The following is a 22,160-nucleotide window of genomic DNA, read 5'->3' on the forward strand; positions in this document are numbered from 1 at the left end:
AACTCAGCTTCCTTGTTTGCAAAGCTGAGGTGGGGTCACACTATCTCTTCATGTACTTGGACAGTTCCTTTCTCCAAATCCCTTTAAGTTTTGATGTTCCTTAGAGTTTGGTCCTTATCTCATTGTTCTACTCACTCTGCAAATCCTCGCTAAGTGATCTTATCTACTATAGCTTTGGTTGTCACTCATATGGAAATGAAATCCAAGTCTAAATGCTAGCCCAGTTCTGTGGGCTGTCTACCACTGTAGTCATCCACTTACTGCACATCACAAAATGTTCCACACCCAAATAAAGTTCAATATGTCCAGAGCTGAGCTCATCACCTTGCCCACTTAACTGACTCCCACTTCTGATTTCTCCCTTGGTTGGTAGCAGCACCACCTTTAACATTGTTAGCCTATGAGGTTAACTTCACTCTCAACCTTTCCTTCAACCTCACATGCAATCCTTTGTCAGTATTACTAATTTTGCCTCCTAAATATTTCTACAATTCATCCTTTGTCTAGACATCCTATAAACAGCTTAAATTCAAAATATTCAAAGCTTAACTCATTACTCCTCCCACCCCAACCTGCTCTTCTTCCTGAGTTCTAGCAGGATGTTATCCCCATCCACTCAGTGCCAAATATAGAACTTAGGCATCATGGTTGATTTCTCCCTCTCCTTTGCTTTTCATAGCCAGGTAACCATCAATTTCTGATGTTTGGCCTCGTTTTCGATAATCTTTCACTTCCTATAGTAGAATCCTAATTGGTTTCTCTGCCTTCAGTCTTCAGCCTTCATTCCCTCTGGCCTTTTCTCCACCATGAAGCCAAATCTGATCATGTCAGCAACTTCCCTCTTCCCCACTCTCCATGTTCTAATTCTTTGATTCTTGCCATGTTTTACCTCCAGGCTACAAAATCTAGGATAGCGGCCATAACCCATTTACCCTTGTCTCCCCTGCGCCTACCACACTGTACTTGGCACATAATAGTTGCTCAATAAACATGAACCTGCACTTATCTCCTGATTATAGTTTATAGTAAATTGTGACATGTTGTAGATGTATCAGACCTCTGGAGGCACAGACTGTCACGATATGGTTCATTGTACAAGTTGGAGCCCCTTAATGAACGCTATGAGACACTAACAGAATGACAGTACCAAATGAATTGTACAGTCAATGTGCAAAAGGATACATATCCCGTGGCATCCTCATAATAGGGCCTAAAACTAAAGCCACCCTCAATGCTCTGGGCAAATATCTTCCCCTTTCTGGACCTCTGTCTTCTGCTGTGTAAAGTGAGCCCAGCGAGAGACAGTAAACCTCAAGGCCTCGGTACGTATGAGAAATAATGGACCACTACGTAGAGTTTGGCGTGTGCGCGGGCTTTTCCGGCGCGGCCGTCCCAGCGGCCCTCGCGGGAGGCGGGACTAGCCCGATTCCCGCCGCTTGGTCCCGCCATTGGTGGGCGGTTTGAATGACGGAAGTGACGGGAGCTTGGAGATGGCTGCCCCGCAGGCGCACAAACGGCTGTTGGGAAGCTGGTGGGCCGCGGGCCCAGGGGTCGTCTCTGTCTGAGCTGCAGTTCCTGATTCCCGGCTCCTGGTTTTCAGGTGAGTGACGGACGCGCCGGCTTCCCGCGGCCCGGGCGCGCATAACCCCCCGAAGCCCAGGAGCTGGGGGGTGTGCTCCCCGGGAAGGGGATGCCGTGAAGGCGCGGCGTCGGGAACGCAGCACGGCCCGAGCTTCTGAGGCCTCGGCGCACCCCGGGCCCTGGCTGGCATCGACCTGGCGGCGGTGAGGAGTGCGGGGAAGGGAGGTGCGTCCCGAAGCAGACCCGCAACTTGCTGCGAGAGGCTGCTCCTCGGCCTTAGGCGCGTGTGGTCGGTCTTGCACGCCCTCCCGGGGTGGGGTCGCGCGGGGTCCTTGGGCTTCCCCACCGCGGGCGGCCGGGAGGGCCTCCGGGGCTGCTGCTGCAAGCGCTTCTCGCTGCGGCCTGCCCACCCTGCCCCTAGGCACCCCCAGGACTTGTCCTGAAACCCGGGAGCCGTTTAATAGCACTGCCTGGAATTGTTTCTAGCAGAGAGCGTGCTCTTTTTTGCTCTCACCTTTAACTTCTTAGGTAGTTAGTCCTGCCACAAACTGAGCTTTTAAAACAGTGGGGAACGTTTGAGTCCTTAATACTTAGAAAGTATTTGGCAGTTTCACATTAAGTCACGTAATTATCAGAACAACCTGTTGGGATAGATGTTATGATTCCCATTACATAATTTAAGAAAACGAGACCACAGTAACTTAAACGACCTGGCCAGTGTCTTCCTGGTGTAAATGGTTGTGATGAGTCTTGAACACAAATCTTCTAAGTCTAGTATTTTGTGATTACAATATACCAAGTGCCATTTAATTCTCAGGACAAAATCTTAAAAAATAAGTTAATATCATCTGGTATTGGATAGTATTCACGGAATATAAAAATCCATACTGATATGAATAAATGACTTAATAAATAAGAGAGGGAGCAGGGGGAACGTCCTTACAGTGGGATTCCAATTGATAAGTGTAGAAGGAATAATGGAAATAGAAAATGCTTTTTGGTAAATGCTATAGTTAATGCTTCAAACAACCGTCACTAGATACTAAGGAGCAAAGGTGTAATCAGGAACATGATATTTATGTATAGGCTCAACTATTTCTCCAAATACTTATAAAGGAAAAGTGTAGAGACCTGGTAGACACCACCTAACCAGGAATCAAAATTAATATCACCAGTTAATATAATGCACTGAAAAAGGGTGCATCATCACTTCCGTGTTCTTGGCTAAAAATGTGTAATCTCAATCTAACCACAAGAAAATATTAAGCAAATCCAAATTGAGGGACATTCTACAAAATAACTGGCCAGTAGTTTTTAAAAGTCAGGAGGTTGAAAAGAAAGGCACAAACTGAGGAACTGTCTCAAATTAGAGGAGTCCAAGGAGACATAACAATTTCGACAGCCATGAGAATGAAATTCACAGACCTTCAGCTCCTGTGTTCTGAAATCCATTTGCATGGATGCTTCCCAGGGCTTCCCAAGGGCTGTTTCTGGCCAGTGACTGAGCATGGCATGGGAATTAAGGCAGGCCTATTCCTGAGAAACAAGGGACTTTCCCTTAACTCCTCAGAGATCTTACTGAATCTTCTTTAGACTGCATGGCAGTCATCTACCCAACTTTCCCTTCTTCCATTCAGTGTCAGATTTGCATGGAAGTCTGAAGTACTCCCAGTTTTTACTAGCTCCCTCCCATTATCCCTCACACAGACATTTCTCCTAATAAAATCTTTGTGGGTTTAATCCTGTCTTGTCCTCTGCTTCTTGGAGGACCCAGAGTAACACAGCAGTCGAAAGCAATGGGTTGTCCTTGGATTGGGTCCTGGTTCAGAAAATGGACGTTAGTGAAATACTTGACAAAATTTGAATAAAGTCTGTAAATTAGTTAGAAGTATTGTTAGTGTCAGTTTCTTGGTTTCGGTCATTGTGCTCTGATTGATGTTTAGAGAAGCTGGGGAAAGAGTATATGGGAATTCTAAGTCTGAAATTATTTCCAAATAAGTTAAAAAATAAAGTAGAAAAATTATTCTGCCACATCTCAGGAGGTAAAAGTACCAAATGTATGTTTCCTTGTAATCCTCAAGCAATTGAGATGATAGATACTCAAAACAATCTGAAAAAACAGGATTTTTTCCCTTTTTTATTGAGGTATAAGACGCCTTAAGACACAAATCTAAGTGTATCGTTTGAGGAATTTTTACATATGTATACATCTGTGTAATTATAACACAGATCAAAATACAGACCATCTCTGGCATCCCTGCAGGCTCCTATGTGCCTCCTCCTAGTCATTAACCTACAGAAAGGTGACCCCTGTTTTAATCTCTGTCATCATGGATTAGTCTTGCTTGTTTTTGAACTTCATATAAATGGAATTTTACAGTATGTTCTCTTTTTTGTCTTTTTTTCCCATGATACTTTGTCTATGAGATTTATCAGGAATTAGTTTTGATATTTTGAATATGAATTCAGAGACCTTCAGAAAAAAATAAGACTGAATTTAATCTTGCTCATTTTTTCTTCTTTGTTCGGTCCTTCCTTGTTCATCAATCCCCACTAGCAAGAAATACCAGTTTAAACAAAAATTTCCTCATTCCACATGTTTTAGCATATCAGAAAGTTAGGAGCCATATGGAATAAGGAAACCAGATTCTTCCTCTGGATCTGCCAGTAGATCCTGTCACTTAGGTGAAGTCCTGTAACAGAAGAGGCCTTTGATTCTTCATTTATAAAATGAAGACAGCACTTTACCTACTGTTACTTTATTTACTAGAAAAGATTTTCAAATGCAAGCAATTATTTCTTTTTGGCATCAGAGTCCGATTAGTCCCTATTAGATAACTTTAAGTCCTCCTAGCCCAAAACAGTATCCATCCATAGTTTGTGAAATACTGCCTGATAGTTGTCATTTGTTAAATTAATTTGAATATTAAAATAAAACTATAACCTCTGTCCTTCAGTTGTTAGGAATCTAGCTAGGAAAGGTACAGTGTAATTGATGAAAAACTAGAGCAAGGTAATACCAAGACAGCATTAGATTCGTCTCCAAATTGAGTGTAAAGATAATGTGCATTCTGGGTGGGCAAGTCAGGAATGAGGTGGTGGGTGGGTGAAGCAAAAATTACTAGAGGATAGTCTGATGAAGAAGTGGAGCTTCAGCAAGCTTCAGAAGGATGTAAGTATCCATGTTATAATCTAGGGAGGAGAGTGAGAACACCTGAATGTCAGGGGCATTAACTGATCGGAGAACCTAAACACCTGACTCATGCAAACAGTCATTCTCAGAGAAATTTTTTAAATGGTCATTGATTTAAAACCATCACACCATTGTAATTATTAAAGAATTGTTGAGGGGTTGATGTGATTCCATATGATACAGTGACACCTGGTCATCAAGTTATATACAACAGACTGGGAGTTGAAACTAGGGACTGGGAGCCTTTTGCAATTACACAGTCCTGCTGGTTATGAACAAGTTATCAAAGTTCTAAAGTGTAAAATTGTAATTGCAAAAACATTTATTCTATGCTAAAACATTTTTTTAAGTCTTTGTGCTTTTTTACATTTAAGGTAGGTAAACTCTGGAAATCCCAGTCAGAAATAAGTCAGGTCCCAGATACTCTAGGTAAGCAACACTCTGCTGTCATGGGGGAAAAACTTTCTCAGTAATTCTGATTGACCTTCCTTTTAACCCCTTCTCCCCATTTGAGAATCATTGACTTAAGTGCTGAATTTAATAATTGCAATTTGTAAATATATAAGCTGGACTCAGTTTACCCAAATTATTTTGTGTATATATAGTCCTTTTAATGTCAAGTATTAAATGTATTTTAAACATTGTTCTAATCTTTGCTGCCTTGTTTTAATAGACATCTTTCTTTCTTTTTTTTTTTTAAATTCAGAAACTTTATATTTAAAGTACCCAGAAATGAAAAGAAAGGTAGTGAATGCTGGCAAGCTGAGACTGAGTCCTAATGAGGAGGCTTACATTTTAAAGGAAGATTATGAAAGGCGACGAAAACTAAGATTGCTGCAGGTAAGATTCATCTGGAACAAGGCTTCAAATTCTTTGTCTTCCCCAAATTATTAGTGTTTTTTACAGTAGAGAGTTCTGAATGTTGCATTTAAAACCCTTTTCTGGCTGTTTAAGAGCCCTGGTTCTTGTGTATTAACTAGTTTAGGAAAATTTGAAAAAATAGGCTGAAATGGTAAATAGATGAAGTTTGAGATAGGGATTATTTGACTCTATAATTACTGGAAAATGGTTCTTTAAACAATTTTCAAACTATATGTTACTGATGAAGATTAGAGTAGGAAGATTAGAATGGCTTTGAAGAAGACTTAATGGAAAGATTATAAGCTGCTGTAACATTTATTTAAGAAATTGTAGATTATTTTCTAGAAGTCTTTTCAGAGTAAGATAGTTAAGCCCTTGTGAAGCATGTTTTTAGGTGCCATTCTATCTGAAATTGGGGATGATGTACCACAAATATGGACTTCTCATCTGGCTCTATACTCACCTGGGCTATAAATTTTATTCTTTTTTACTTTTTTTTTTTAAGATTTTATTTATTTGAGAGAGTGAGCAAGGGAGAGAGAGAACACGAGTGGGGGGAGGGGCAGAGGGAGAGGGAGAAGCAGACTCCCTGCTGAGCGGGAGCCCAAAGCAGGGCTCCATCCTGGGACTCCAGGATCATGACCTGAGCCAAAGGCAGCCGCTTAACCGACTGAGCCACCCAGGCACCCCTGGGCTATAAATTTTATTGAACATCTTTACCATTTTAACCTCTTACCAGTTATGTAAATGATAATGGTAGTCCTGTTAGTGCTTGGGTTGGGGAGAAGATAATAGCTAATAAGTTAGAGAACTTTAGAAGTAGTCTTGAGGTTTTAACTTTTTTACGTCACTGGATTTTCCGCTTTACAGAGGCCTTATCTAATATGGATATTCGGGAGAATTGATACACCTGAGGAGATATCGCTTCTCGGCCTTTTGGCTAAGATCAAGTGTGATATACCTGAGGAGAATTCATTGGAGTTCCTATTTCCAAATAGCTTTTCAAAAAACTTGAAGTAAACCTCTTTTCATATAATCTGTTAAATATGCATTCTCTAGGTTCGAGAACAAGAAAGGGGTATCGCTTTACAGATAAGAGAGGACATAAAACAGAGGAGAAATCAGCAGTTAACTCGTTTGGCAGAGGAACTAAGGACAGAATGGAAAGAATCACAAACTCAGAAAATAAAGAACTTGGAAAAGCTGTATTTGGCAAGTTTAAGAAGTATGGGAGAGGGACACCAACAGGCCAAAGAAAATGTAAGTGAATGCTTATTTGACTACCTGTCTGGTAGTGGTATTGGTAAAAAGTAAATTGTTTATAGTATACATGCATGTATAGAATTGGTTTTGGCCAGCCTGAACTACTTTGTTTTCTACGATTATTTTTTTTAAATTATAGTTCACATTCAGTATTATATTAGTTTCAGCTATACAACATAGTGATCCAGCAATTACATACACTATGCAATGCTTATCCTGATAAATGTAGTTACCAGCTGTCAACATACAAAGTTATTAGAATAATATTGACTATATTCCCTATGCTGTACTTTTCATTCCTGTGACTTATGTATTTCATAGTGAGAAGTTTGTACCTCTTAATTACCTATTCACTCATCCCCCACTCACTCACCTCTGGCAACCACCAGTTTGTTCTCTGTGTTTATTAGTCGATTTCTGTTTTTTTGTTTGTTCATTTGTTTTTTACAAGTGAAATCATAAGGTATTTGTCTTTCTCTGTCTGAATTATTTTACTTAGCATATTACCTGTAAACTCCATCCATACTGTCACAGATGGCAAGATCTTACTTTTTTTATGACTGAATGATACTCCATTGTATATATACACCATATCTTCTTCATCTCTGTATCTGTCGATGGACTCTTGGACTGCTTCCATAATTTGGCTATTGTAAATAATGCTGCAATAAACATGGGGGTGCAGGGGCGCCTGGGTGGTTCAGTTGGTTAAGCGGCTGCCTTCGGCTCAGGTCATGATCCCAGGATTCTGGGATCAAGCCCCGCTTCCCGCTTTTGCTGCTTCCTGCTTCTTCCCACTTCTGCTTCTTCAGGCTTCCTGCTCAGTGGGGAGTCTGCTTTTCCCTCTGCCTTGGCCCTTTCCCCCCTCAAATAAATAAATAAAATGTTAAAAATATGGGGGTGCATATATCTTTTCAAATTAGTGTTTTCATTTTCTTTGGGTAAATACCCAGCATTAGAATTACTGGACCATTTGGTATTTTTATTTTTAATTTTTTGAAGAACCTCTACTGTTTTCCACAGTGGCTGCACCAAATTACATTTCCACCAACACTGCGTAAGGATTCCCTTTTCTGTATATCCTCACCAACACTATTTCTTTTTGATACTAGCCATTCTGACTGGTGTGAGGTGATATCTCATTGTGGTTTTGATTTGCATTCCTCTAATTAGTGATGTTGAGCATCTTTTCATGTGTCTTTTGGCCAGCCATATGTCTTCTTTGGAAAACTATTCTGATCCTCTGCCCATTTTTATTTTATTTTATTTTTTTAAAGATTTCATTTATTTATTTGACAGAGAGAGACATAGCGAGAGAGGGAACACAAGCAGGGGGTGTGGGAGAGGGAGAAGCAGGCTTCCTGCTGAGCAAGGAGCCCGATGCAGGGCTCGATCCCAGGACCCTGGGATCATGACCTGAGCCGAAGGCAGACGCTTAACAACTGAGCCGCCCAGGCGCCCCATCCTCTGCCCATTTTTAAATTAGATTTGATCTTTGTTGTTTTGAGTTATATGAGTTATTTATATATCTTATATATATTTTTCCAACACTGTTTATTGAAGAGGCTGTCTTTTCTCCATTTGATATTCTTGCCTCTTTTGTCACAGATTAATTGACCATTTAAACATGGGTTTATTTCTGAGCTCTCCATTCTGTTCCCATTGATCTGTATGTCTGTTTTTGTGCTACTGCCATACTGTTTTGATTACTACAGCTTTGTAATACAGATTGAAATCAGCAAGTGTGATGCCTCCAGTTTTGTTCTTCTTTCTTCAGATTGCTTTGGCTATTTGGGGTCTTTGTGGTTCCATGCAGATTTTAGGATTATTCTAGTTCTGTGGAAAATACTATTGATATTTTAATAGGGATTGCATTGGCTCCATAGATTGCTTTGGGTGGTATGGACATTTTAACAATTCTTCCAATCTGTGAACATTGAATATCTTTCCATTTATTTGTGTCATCTTCAATTTCTTTCATCAGTATTTTTTAATTTTCAGAGTACAGGTCTTTTCACCTCAGTTATATTTATTCCTAAGTATTTTATTCTTTGTTATGTAATTGTAAATGGGATTGTTTTCTTAATTTCTTTTACTGCTACTTTGTTATTAATGTATAGAAATGCAACAGATTTATATGTATTTTGTGTCCTGCAACTTTACTGAGTTCGTTTATTGTAATAGCTTTTTGATGGAGTCTTCAGGTTTTCCTATATGTGAAACTATGTCATCTGCAAATAGTGACAGTTTTATCTCTTCCTTTCCAGTTTGGATGCCTTTTATTTCTTGTGTGATTTCCGTGCCTAGGAATTCCAGTACTATGTTGAATAATAGAGTAGACATCCTTGTCTTGTTTCTGATCTTAGAGGAAGAGCTTTCAACTTTTCACCATTGAGTACGATGTTAGCTGTGGGTTTCTCATAAATGGTCTTTATTATGTTGAGATATGTTCCCTCTGAGCCTGTTTTATTGAGAGTTTTTATCATGAATGGATGTTGATTTTTGTCAGATGCTTTACCTGCTTCTGTTGAAATTGATCATATGGTTTTTGCCCTTTGTTTTGTTAATGTGGTATATCACATTAATTGAGTTGTGGTTTTTGAACCATCCTTGCATTCCTGGAATAAATCCTACTTGATTATGGTGAATGATCCTTTTAATGTATTGCTGAATTCGGTTTGCTGATATTTTGTTGAGGATTTTTGCATCTGTGTTCATCAAGGATAAATGGATGTGATTTTCTTTTTCTGCAGTTTTTGTCTGATTGTGGTATCAGGGTTATGCTGGCCTTGTAGAATGAGGAAGCATTCCTCCCTCTTCTATTTAATGGAATGGTTTGAGAAGGGATCAGTATTAACTCTTTTTTAAATGTTTCATAGAATTCACTGGAAGTCATCTGGTCCTGGAACCTTTATTTGTTGGGAGTTTTATGAATACTGATTCAGTTTTATTACTAGTCATCAGTCTATTCATATTTTCTGTTTCTTCCTGATTCAGTCTTGGAAGATTGTTTCTGGGAATTTATCCATTTTTTTCTAGGTTGTCCAGTTCATTTTTCATAGTAGTCTCTTCTAATCCTTCGTTTTTCTGTGGTATAACTTCTCTTTCAAATTTTATTTGATCTTTCTTTTTTCTTGATGAGTCTAGCAAAATGTTTCTCAATTATGTCTCTTTTCAAAAAACCAGCTTAGTTTCATTGATCTTGTTTATTGTTTTTTTAATCTATTTTTAATTTATTTCCACCCTGATCTTTATTTCCTAACTTTTACTAACTTTGGGCTTTGCTGCTTCTTGTTTTTTAGTTCCTTTATGTGTAAGTTTGGTTATTTATTTGAGATTTTTCTTGTTTCTTGAGAGAGGCCTGTATTGCTATCAACGTGCCTCTTAGAACTGCTTTTGCTACATCCCAAAGAATTTGAAGCATTGTGTTTCCATTTTCATTTGTATCTACATATATTATTTCTTCTTTGATTTCTTTGTTACCCATCTGTTGTTTAATAGCATGTTATTTATTCTCCATTTGTTTGGGTTTGTGTTTTTTGTTTTGTTTTTTTTCAGTTTTTTCTTGTGATTGATTTCTAGTTCCATACTGTTGTAGTTGGAAAAGCGCTTGATATGATTTGACTTCTTAAATTTATTGACTGTTTTGTGGCCTAACATGTGATCTGTCCTGGGGGATGTTCCATGTGCACTTGAAAAGAATATGTATTCTGCAATTTTAATTTTTTGGGATGTAATGTAACTCTATATATTTTAAGTCCATCTGTCTGAATGATCTGTGGATGTAAGTGGCTGTTAAAGTCCCCTGCTATTACTGTATTACTGTCACTTTCTCCTCTTTATGTCTGTTAATATTTGCTTTATATATTTAGGTGTGCCTATGTTAGGTGCCTAGATATTTACAATTGTTATAGCCTCTTATTGAATTGATCCCTTTTTATTATGTAGTGCCTTTCTTTGTCTCTTAGTATAGTCTGTTTTTAAAGTCTGTTTTGTCTGGTAATAGGTATTGTTACCCTGGTGCTTTTTTTTTTTTTTTTTTTTTGAAAACTTCCATTTGTATAGAGTATCTTTTTCCAGCCCTTGACTTTCAGTCTGTATGTGTCTTTAGGTCCAGAGTTGGTCTCTTGTAGGCAGCATGTAGATGGGTCATGGTTTTTATCCATTCATTCACCCCCTTTTTTTTATTGGAACATTTAGTTCATTTACATTTAAAGAAATTATATTGATAGATACATTCTTTTTGCCATTTTGTTGTTTTCTGGTTGTTTTGGTAGTTCTGTGTTCCTTTCCTCTTCTCTTGCTCTCTTTGTCCTTTGATGACTTTCTTTAGTGTTAATGCTTGGATTTCTTTCTCTTTGTGTGTCTATTACGGGTTTTTGGTTTGTGGTTATCAGGTTCATATATAATGTCCTATGTATATAGCAGTCTGTAATATTAAGTTGATGGTTGCGTAAGTTTGAACACATTCTAAAAGCACTACATTTTTATTACCCCCTTTCACGTTTTATGTATGTGATGTAGTATTTTACATTTTTTATTTTGTGTGTCCCTTAACTAATTATTGTAGATATAATTGATGTTACTACTTTTATCCTTTAATCTTCATACTAGCTTTATAAATGATTAATCTACTACCTTTACAATATATTTGGAATTTTTTCCTTTCATAGTTTTCTCACTTCTAGTTACAGCTTTTCTTTTCCACTTAAGTCCCTTTAACATTACTTGTAAGGCTGGTTTCATGGTGATGATTTAATTGTTGACATTTTAATTATTTGTCCTGGTGTGTGCCTCCTTGGTTTCATGTTATTAGGTGTTCTCTGTGCTTCCTGGACCTGGAAGTCTGTTTATTTCCCTAGGTTAGGAAAGTTTTCAGCTGTTGTTTCTTCAAATACGTTTTCTGCCCCTTTAGTCTCCTCTGGGATCCCTATAATGTGAATGCTCTTACGCTTGATGGTGTCTCAGGTCCCTTAACCTATTCTCATTTTTTTTTATTATTTTATTTATTTATTTTTTTAAAGATTTTATTTATTTATTTGACAGAGAGAGACACAGCGAGAGAGGGAACATAAGCAGGGGAGGTGGGAGAGGGAGAAGCAGACTTCCCGCCGAGCAGGGAGCCCGATGCGGGGCTCGATCCCAGGACCCTGGGATCATGACCTGAGCTGAAGGCAGACGCTTAATGACTGAGCCACCCAGGCGCCCCAACCTATTCTCATTTTTTAAATTATTATTTTTTATTTTTGCTGTTTAGCTTGGGTGCTTCCCACTACCCTGTTTTCCAGCTCACTGATTCATTCTTCTGCATCATTTAACTTACTGTTGATTCCCTCTAGTGTATTTTTCATTTCAGTTACTGTATTCTTCAACTCTGATTGGTTCTTTTTTATATTTTCTCTTTAAGTTCTCACTGAATTCATCCACTCTTAAGTCTGGTGAGCATCTTTCTCACCATTACTTTTAACTCTTTACCAGGTATATTGCCTATCTCCATTTTGTTCAGTTCTTTTTTTGTAGTTTTGCCTTGTTCTTTCATTTGGAACATATTCCTCTGTCTCCTCATTTTGTCTGACTTTTTGTGTCTGTTTCTGGGAATTAGGTGAAATAGCTCCTTCTCCTGGTCTTGAGGGAGTGGCCTTATGTAGGAATGTCCCCAGTGTAGACTGAGTGTGCCTGGTAGCTTTGGCTAGCCAGCTAGAGCTGCTACAGTTGTGGGCCAGGTGTGCTGCACTGAGGGACCAGCCTGATGGGACAACTAGAGTGGGCTTGGGCATGGACCAGGGGTCTCAGGTGCTCTCTGCTGGGGCTGTACTGGCAAGATGACTAAACTGGAGCAGGCTGGGATTCCCGGGGTGCTCCGTGTTGGGGCTGCCCTGGCAGACCTGCCTCAACTTTTTTGTATATTAATGTATTTCAGTAATGCTGCTAGATGCATTTCCTAGTAAGAGTCACATCAAGTAAAATCTGTCTGCATATGGTGTTTACATTGGAATTATTCTCTTGTAGTCCTTAACTGTCTGGGTAAATAAAATAACCTTCTGAATCAGTTGTTGATTATTTCAAGCATTTTGGACAGATTCATTGGGGTGAATTCAGATTTCCCATTTTATTATGATTCTTCATACCTCTAAGACATGTATAGTTGAATGTTGTGTATACACTTATATTTCATTCACAAATAGTAAAAATTCTTTGATGACTTTCAAAAAGGCAAAGTAGAACTTTAACACTGTTCTCTGACCATGTTTTGTTTATTGTGAGTTATGGTTGGGAAACACTAGATTCTGGTCCCAGAGATAGTCACACAAAATAAATAACCTGGTTCCAGAGAAGGCAGGTCTTTGATATCAAACAATTAGTGAGGAAAATAAATATCTTTAAAGCATGTGACAATGAAATATGTTCTTGCTCCCTGGGTTTAATCTAATCTGTGTTTTTAGTAATAGCCTTAGGTTGTGACATCTGATATTTATAGTTTTATTTATGCCACCATTAACTTTTTGCTTTAGTGCACCGTTTCCCAAACTTCAGTCATTTGAATACCTTCATGATTTTGCCCTGACTGGAGAACCATCCATATTACTTATATGGTTGGCATTTTAATCTTGTTTAACATAACATTTTAAGTAATATATATTTTTAGGAACCTGATTTAAATGCTCTGGCACGGCGGGCAGCAGAAAGAAGAAGAAAAGCAGAAATGAGGCATAAAGAAGCTCTGAAATTACAGAAAAATAAAAAAGAAGAACTAGTGAAACAAAAAACCTGGTAAAGTAATAATCAAATTTACCACATTTTCCACTGAAACGTGATATGGCTAGAAGTAGAGAGTACATTGGGTACTGTTTAAGCAGATATTAAATATAAGTCATATGGTATATCCACTGGTGTGTTAAACTTGGTTTAAAAATAATGCAGTGGAGGTGCAGTTTACCTCGGTGCACAAAGTAACATGTGAACTTTCTCTTCTCATATGAGTTTGACAATTACTTAGTTTCTGGAGAAATGTATGGCTAGTTCAAAATACATGTCCCCCAGAATCTGTCTGCCTCTGATGTAAAAAAAAAAAAAGAAAAATCAGTGCAATTAACATGAAAAGAGGTTTAGACTCGTGGCAAATCATTTTTGCATGTTGTAAAGATGATGGAGCCTGTTACTAGTCAACAGTGCTCATTTTATACAGTGACCTCCATCTTTATCAACATTTCTGGTTTTTAATCTACACTATTGTAATGAAGAAATATTAGATGTTTGTTGGGTCAGTTTCACCATAGGGCTTTATGACAAAGATACACCTCTTGGTACGCATTTTCTTACATGTCCAGTGTGTATAGATTGTTTATTAAACAGCATATTGAGCCTGTGGGATCAGATTGGAGGATTTCTTGAGATCCTGTGGCTTTTATATTTTAGACCATGAGGGTTGTGTTCTAACATTACCTGAGAGATTAATTTAGGACATCTCTTGTTTTTCAAGGCATATCACAGCTCGAAAGGAAGCACTGCTTGTGGAAAAAGAGAGATCGGCCAAAATTACAAGTCTGCCACCACCACCTCCAACTCTTTTTGAGGTGAGTTACTTTGAGTGTTGAGAAGAACTAGGTTATCATACTTCTTCTTTACTACTAGAATTCAATGCAGGTCAAAATTTCATTTGTTTAAACTCAATTTTTAAGCTTACAGGTAACACATGAGTATGTCTGGGGTATTTAAAAATAATCCTAGATATCATTTTACCCATTCTTTAGTATGTAACTCTGATATATAATTACTTTTTTTAAAAGCACAGTACTCATATTCCTGATATCTAATATTCAGTCTGTATTCAGTTTTTACCAATTGTCTTAATTTATTTTAGTTGTTTCAAAAACCATGTTTTTGATTTTTAAAAAACTGTAAGTGGTTTGGTCTTTTTTTTTTATGTCCTTTAATTATAGTGGAAAAAAACAGATTATTTGCCCTATCAACTTTTTCACATTCAAGATTTGGGTATTGTAAATAGTTATTACTTTACAGGTAAAGAAGTTAGGTTTGGATAAATTTACACAAGATTACATAAAGTGGATGAGTGAAGTCTTTCTCTATGGGACTAATATGTGTGCTTTTGTGATCTGGAGCTTGTTTTTGAAAAGACATTAAGTAAAGTAGAAATTAATTTTAAAAAGGTATTGGTTCTTTTGTTTTACAATAGCTTGTTGTAGTTATTGAAATGGCTCTTTGGATGATTCTCACGATTACATAGTTATTTTTATCTAAAAAATAGAAGTAAAAACCCCCCCATAAATATAGGGATATCTGATTTCATTGTATATAGAAGTATATTTTATGTATGTAAGATCAGCATAAGTACCAGATATTGCCCTCTTAAGCCTTTCATTTTGTCAGCCTTCCTGCTTTTATATGGAGCCATCTGCACGCCATTTGATCCAAGATTCAAATGGGAGAGTCAGATTTCAGTCACTCCCTCAGTATGGTGTTAAAAGGCAAGCAGTATTTTATCCATGAAGCATTTTGATTACCTTTATTGTAATTTGTAATGTTCCTACCAAGCCAAGGTCACATATTTACATAAAGCAAATAAAACATGTGTAAGCGCAAATATGAATGATGTGCAAATGTGTAGCTGTACTTTTTTCCCCAGCTTTTTATTACAAAAATTTTCAAAATACAGGGGCGCCTGGGTGGCTCAGTTGGTTAAGCGACTGCCTTCGGCTCAGGTCATGATCCTGGAGTCCCGGGATCGAGTCCCGCATTGGGCTCCCTGCTCGGCAGGGAGTCTGCTTCTCCCTCTGACCTTCCTCCCTCTCGTACTCTCTGTCTCTCATTCTCTCTCTCTCAAATAAATAAAATCTTTAAAAAAAAAAAATTTTTTTTCAAAATACAGAGAAGTTAAAAGGAAAATAGTGAATAGTTGTTTATATCTATACATGTGTATAGATTTCAAATAGTTGTATGTACAAATGTATACATTTGAATGTAAGTTGTGGAGATGACATTTCATCCTGAATACTTCATTACGCTCCTTATAAGAATTAAGGACCTTCTCTTATGCAGCCACAGTATCACATTAAGGAAATTAACATTGATTTCTTTTTTTTTTTTTTTAAAGATTTTATTTATTTATTTGACAGAGAGAGACACAGCGTGAGAGGGAACACAAGCAGAGGGAGTGGGAGAGGGAGAAGCAGGCTCCCCACAGAGCAGGGAGCCCGATGCGGGACTCGATCCCAGGACCCTGGGATCATGACCTGAGCTGAAGGCAGTCGTTTAACTAACTGAGCCACCCAGGTGCCCTAACATTGATTTCTTAATACCACTTAATACACAGTCCGTAATCAAGATTCTCCAGTTGTCCCTAAATTGTTTTATTTTACAACTTCTTTTTTAAACCAGGATCCAGTCGGGCTTCACCCGTTGCTTCTGCTTGATTTGTCTTACTCTCTCGGAATTATCTCACGCAACCTGGGTCAACTTTTTTATTTCAGACTTTTTGAAGAGACTAGTTTCTCATATTCTGTATTTGTCTCATTTGGTTATGGTGGTGATTACAAGAGATCTCTATCATAAAGGTCTATTTTTCTCTTTTCAATTACCTAGTAATCTGGGAGGTGATACTTTGGCACCAGACAGGTATCTGTCATCCTTCTACGTTTATTCATTGTCCTACTTCTGTTTGAAAAAAGAAAAGACAACTTTCTCATCACTTGGCATGCACTAGCATAACCAAGTGATCAAACTTAGAATCCATAATAGGAGAGCAGCTTGCCACTCTGCCTCCTGCTGTGGTGTAGTAAACTATACAGCATCCCCGAGTTAGTATTCTTGCCTAAGTATACTCTAGCTTTTAAACCTACATTCCAGGTAATGGAAATACAGCCCATGTAGAGAAAAATGAATAAGGATAACTGATTAAAAACAAAATTACTTTTTTTTATTGGGTCCAGTTTTTTGGGGGGGGCGTCCAGCTTTAATTGAAAATACTGTTAACCTAATACTCCATTGTCTGTGTTCCTTTTTCAGAACATTGAACTAAAGAGAACTTCTAATGTGAAAACCGGTAGATCCACCTATCATCATCTTTGCACTTTTGTGAATAGAGAGATGGACACAAAGCAGGTGATTGACTTACTGTTGTTCATAATCTGCACTTTGTTTCTCTGTTCATTGAAGTGAGTTATATCTGTGCATATTCTCTATGAAAAATTTGGAACTATACACATAATCATAAACTATAGGAAAAACAACTACAATTCCATCACCTAAAAGTAATGTGATTAATACATTAATGAATTCATTGTAGCCTTTATATATAAACATATGCACACTTTTCAAAACATAATTTTTTATAGACACTTAATAGCTCATCATAGATTTAACTATTCTTTTGTTCATTTCTTTTTATTTCTGTAAATGATGCAAACATAATCTTGTACATTTTTGTCTACAACTCTGAGGTATGTTTAGAGTAGACTCCTAGAAGAGAAATTACTGGTTCCAAACTATGTAACATTTGATACAGTCATTAAATTGGATATGGATCATTAAATTGCTTTGTAAAAAGTATCGGCAACTTATGAGAATGACCATCTTATCATACCTTTCTCCATTCCCTTGTATGGATGATTATGGTTTAGAAATTATTGCCAGTCTCAAGAGTGATAAATGATAATCCTTGTTATTGAAATTGCTATTTCTTTGTAACTGGATTTTAGTTTCTTTTCATGTTGGATATATTTGGCTCCTGGGAAAACTGACTTTCTCAATATAGCTTTCCTGTGGAGTTTAGATCACAGCAAATACACATTTTGGTTACCTGCTTAATGGCAGTTGTTAAAATCGCTATTCATCAAGACCTAAGATGAGTATTCTCATTGTAGAATTAACTTCCAAGAAATAAGAATAAATCTTGATTTGTTTAAAATCATAAATTATTATTACAACTTGAATATTACTATAACAAAAAACAATAACTTCAGTCTGTAGCTAACTTGTTTTTGTGGTTACTACATTACCTTTTGCAGTACTAAATAGTTCTCTCTCAAGTAATATTGATGAAGAAAAATGTGTGTTTACCTAGCTATAGTATAGGGTACCACTGATAGTCTTACAGTAAGTTATTAAACTTTTCTCTTTGATCGTAACTAAAAGACCTCTCTCCTCTTCAGTTTCTGGCTTGAAGATTGGATCAGTAGTATAATGCAGTTTTATTAAAACAGTCCCACAAACTGAAGCATTCTGATATTTTCTTTATTTGCTACTTTATACCATCACTTGAGAAAAATCTGTCTCTTTTAAACCTCGTGGAGCAATGTGTTTGGTTTTCCAGATAATAAAATTACTTCAGACTTTTCATCTGCATCTAAGCTTATATCACATGCACAATAATTTAGCATCTTTTCTGGAGTAGAATGATAGGATCTTTACAGCAGGAATCATGCAAAAAATACTTGCTCTCTCGGCATACGTGGTTGGTGATTTCTTTTTTTTATTTTTTTAAAGATTTTATTTATTTATTTGTTTGTTTGTTTGTTTGACAGAGAGAGACACAGCGAGAGAGGGAATACAAGCAGGGGGAGTGGGAGAGGGAGAAGCAGGCTTCCTGCTGAGCAGGAGCCCGATGCGGGGCTCGATCCCAGGACCCTGGGATCATGACCTGAGCCGAAGGCAGATGCTTAACAACTGAGCCACCCACGCGCCCCCATGGTGATTTTTTTAGCAGCTTTCTGCAAATAAATTATTTTCATGTGTTCAGTCAGCCTTTTTAACATGTACGAGTGCTATCATATTTTGCTTGAATCCTGATAAAGTAGTTCTAAAATCTCTTACATGTCATAAAATTTGTATTTGGCTGAAGAATAATTGGTCAGTCTACTATATCCCCACTTAGAGCCAGTTCTTCTCTGAATTATGTTCAGCCACGCTTACTTTCTATGCACACAACTAATAGAACATGCTTGCAATTTCTAAGTTATTCATGGCCTTCATTGTGTTTGTTCCTTTGTCAACGATAGTTGCATAGCATTTGTTTAAAATGGATTTTTTTTTTTGTCCTAGAAGTATTTTACCTTTTTTTTTTTTTAAAGATCTTATTTATTTATTTGACACAGAGAGAGAGCACACGTGGGCACACAGGCACAGGGAACAGCAGGCAGAGAGAGGGAGGAGAAGCAGGCTTCCCGCTGAGCAAGGAGCCCGATGCAGGGCTTGATCCCAGGACCCTAGGATCATGGCCTGGGCTGAAGGCAGATGCTTAACCGACTGAGCTACCCAGGTGCCCCTAGGAGTATTTTTCTAATCCAGTCCACTGTACTGTTTGTTGTGAGACCCAGCAAAATAGACAAGTAAAGCAGAAACTCTGCTGTCATACTTAAAAAGATTTCTGTCCAAATGTCTGATGTACAAGATGCAGAAATAGCATATTTAATAATAGCTTACTGTTTCGTGCACTGCAGAGTATAATTCATGGAAAAGTTTTTAGAAACGTTTTCTAAAAATTTTTGCTTGGGATTCACAGTTTTTGCAATATTCCTATACCTTCTGAATTTAACTACTAAAAATGTAATCTAACAATTATTTCGACCAGATTTTTGTATAAATTTTTAGTGTCATTAACACAAATCTATAAGGGATTGTTTTCCTAAAAATTCTTGTAAAATCTTGTTTTGAGGTTAGGGCAGTGACTCTAACCCTTATTTTCTTCATATCCTTTATATACCTCATTGTGTTTGGACTGAGTATGTTTATTGTGAGTGTTGTATATTTTAAAGTTTTTCCTTCCCTTAAAATTTTGGTTTAGCAAAATTGACATTCTGCTATTAATTCACCCTTAAATGATATGACGAATTTCCAAACAATTTTTTTCTTAAAAATATCATGGCCTAGGGCGCCTGGGTGGCTCAGTTGGTTAAGCCACTGCCTTCGGCTCAGGTCATGATCCTGGAGTCCTGGGATTGAGTCCCGCATCGGGCTCCCTGCTCAGCAGGGAGTCTGCTTCTCCCTCTGACCCTCCCCCTTCTCATGCTCTCTCTCTCTCTCTCTCTCTCAAATAAATAAAATTAAAAAAAAAAATCATGGCCTAAGTGCAATGAAATATTGTTCCTAAAAGTTATTTCATTTAATTTTATGCATTTTAATTCCCTAAATAAATGTTTTGGAGACTACAGTATTGATTTAATCTAGCTTTTGTTGTTCTGCCTGGTTTTATGTAGATTTGTATAAATATTTATTGGCTCAAAATGGATATAATATTGAAAGTGTTGACGTGGTCTGCTTGCTCCCAAACCCAGTGTCTCTAATTTAGCCTCCAGATCAGGGGTCATAAGGTACTATCTGACATCAGCAACAAATCATCTATAGAACCAATCAAGAGAAAGGGTTCTACTTGTCCAGGCCTTCTTGGACAACCAAAGGACTGGCAGCTGGGGTTTATCTTTTCCCTTCTGAAGGCTCAAGGGTTACAGCTTTATAGATAAGGTCAGTCCTGATCATAAACTTGTGTACATTTGCACAAAATAGTAGAGTTAACCTATCCTTCCTTGCCTTAAATCCCTGGTGCTCACCTCTTTTCCATGCTAATAAGTGCCCTTTGCGGTATGTTGTCCCCCTTCCCAATAGGGTATTTCCCTCTGCATTAAAAACCTGTTCAGGCAGATATCCTTTCTCTTCATTGATTTTCTTAATTACACCCTGGAAACTGCTGCTGCTTCTGTTATCTTGATATTTTTAAGCCAAATCTCTTTCTGAAATTATCAAAGCGTCCTTTGCTTGCTTTAAATTCTCCAGCTTTAGATCTTTCACTTTCCTTTTGCTTTAAGACTTCCTTTTTCTTGGGTGCCTGGGTGTCTCAGATGGTTAGGCGTCTGCCTTCGGCTCAGGTCATGATCCCAGGGTCCTGGGATCGAGCCCCGCATCGGGCTCCTTCCTGCGCGGGAAGCCTGCTTCTCCCTCTTCCTCTCTCTGTCTCTCATTAATAAGTAAATAAAATCCTTAAAAAAAAAACAACTTCCTTTTTCTTGAATCATATTAGAGTTTATAGGTTATGTCTTTTCTTGTAGCAATTCTGCACCTACAGAAAAGCTGCATTTTCAATATGAGATAAAAGTTATTTTGCAAAAAGTGCAAAGTTTTCATGCCTGCTGTTGTAGCTGCAGCGATAGCTTTATAAATTCCCTTTTCTTTTTTTACAATTTCCTCACACTGGATTCATGGCAGGCAACTGCAGCTGCAGACCACAACCCACAGTGTATATCAAGCAGTGCAACTTTTTCTTGTAATGTCATGACTTGTCTCTGCTTCTTGGGAGCACTTCCAGTATCACTAGTGGTACTTTGTATGGGCCCCATGATGTTATTCAGAGTTTACGGTATTACTCTCATAAACACAATGAAAAATACACAAGAACCACGAGACAATCACTTTTTTTTTTTTTTTAAAGGTTTTATTTATTTGACAGAGAGAAAGACAGCCAAAGAGGGAACACAAGGGGGGGTGGTGGGAGAGGGAGAAGCAGGCTTCCTGCGGAGCAGGGAGCCTGATGCGGGGCTCTATCCCAGGACCCTGGGATCATGACCTGAACCGAAGGCAGACGCTTAACGACTGAGCCACCCAGGCGCCCCGACAATCACTTTTTGCCACCATATACAATTTACTGGAGAGTTGAATTGCTCACAAAGAAATGATTAGTGTCACACAGTGCTTTAAGCAGATATAACACTTGAGCTCACTGCGATAGCAACAGGATGTGGCTAAAAATTACAGATCCTGTACTACAGTTAATTTTATGCAGTTATGACTTAAATACTGAATCTTTATGTTTATATTTCTCTCGACTGTGAATGCCTTCCATGTTTGGTCTGTAAGTGCTTGTGTAAGTTTTGATAAATTTTAACTTTATATAAGAGATTTTTATGTATTTATGGCAGTAAATGATAAAATAGACTAGTACCTTACATAGATTTTATGCATTCATGGCATATCTAACTTTTCTTAATTTTTCAGTATTTCCAGGCTACATGATTCATCTGCTAGTTTTTTCAGATATTTGCAAATCTCCAAAATATTTTCCAATATGTTTACTGGAATAAACCCATGTTTAAGTGGATTTGCACAGTTTAAATCTGTTAAGGGTCAACTATGGTAGCTTTCATAATCATCATCATTTCACCTAAGAATTTTGACATATGAAATAACATAAGGAGATGTTTACTTAAAGTTACATTTGGAATGCTTACCCATATTTAAAAGTGAACATTCAGGCGTA

General features: G+C 37.6%; 1 protein-coding gene across 8 annotated transcripts in view; it reads left to right on the forward strand.

Annotated features, from left to right (window-relative positions):
• Window positions 1-1,459: 1,459 nt before the first annotated feature.
• Window positions 1,460-22,160, forward strand: part of CEP295 (centrosomal protein 295) — a 54,535-nt gene continuing 33,834 nt past the window's right edge. For 7 of the 8 annotated variants that reach the window (XR_014138817.1, XM_081799019.1, XM_081799022.1 and 4 more), the window contains exons 1-6: window positions 1,460-1,600; window positions 5,481-5,614; window positions 6,695-6,895; window positions 13,545-13,669; window positions 14,379-14,472; window positions 16,922-17,017. Coding sequence is in view for 6 of the 8 variants with exons in the window: in XM_081799019.1 (XP_081655145.1) it covers window positions 1,465-1,600; window positions 5,481-5,614; window positions 6,695-6,895; window positions 13,545-13,669; window positions 14,379-14,472; window positions 16,922-17,017 (786 nt within the window). In the remaining 2 variants the exon portion in view is untranslated. Of the gene's footprint in view, window positions 1,601-5,480; window positions 5,615-6,694; window positions 6,896-13,544; window positions 13,670-14,378; window positions 14,473-16,921; window positions 17,018-22,160 lie in introns of those variants that run through there. The other variant, XM_081799025.1, reaches the window with a different exon arrangement.

The sequence above is a fragment of the Leptonychotes weddellii genome, chromosome 11 (assembly GCF_054177405.1).
Source record: "Leptonychotes weddellii isolate Sample4059 chromosome 11, ASM5417740v2, whole genome shotgun sequence".
NCBI lineage: Eukaryota > Metazoa > Chordata > Mammalia > Carnivora > Phocidae > Leptonychotes > Leptonychotes weddellii.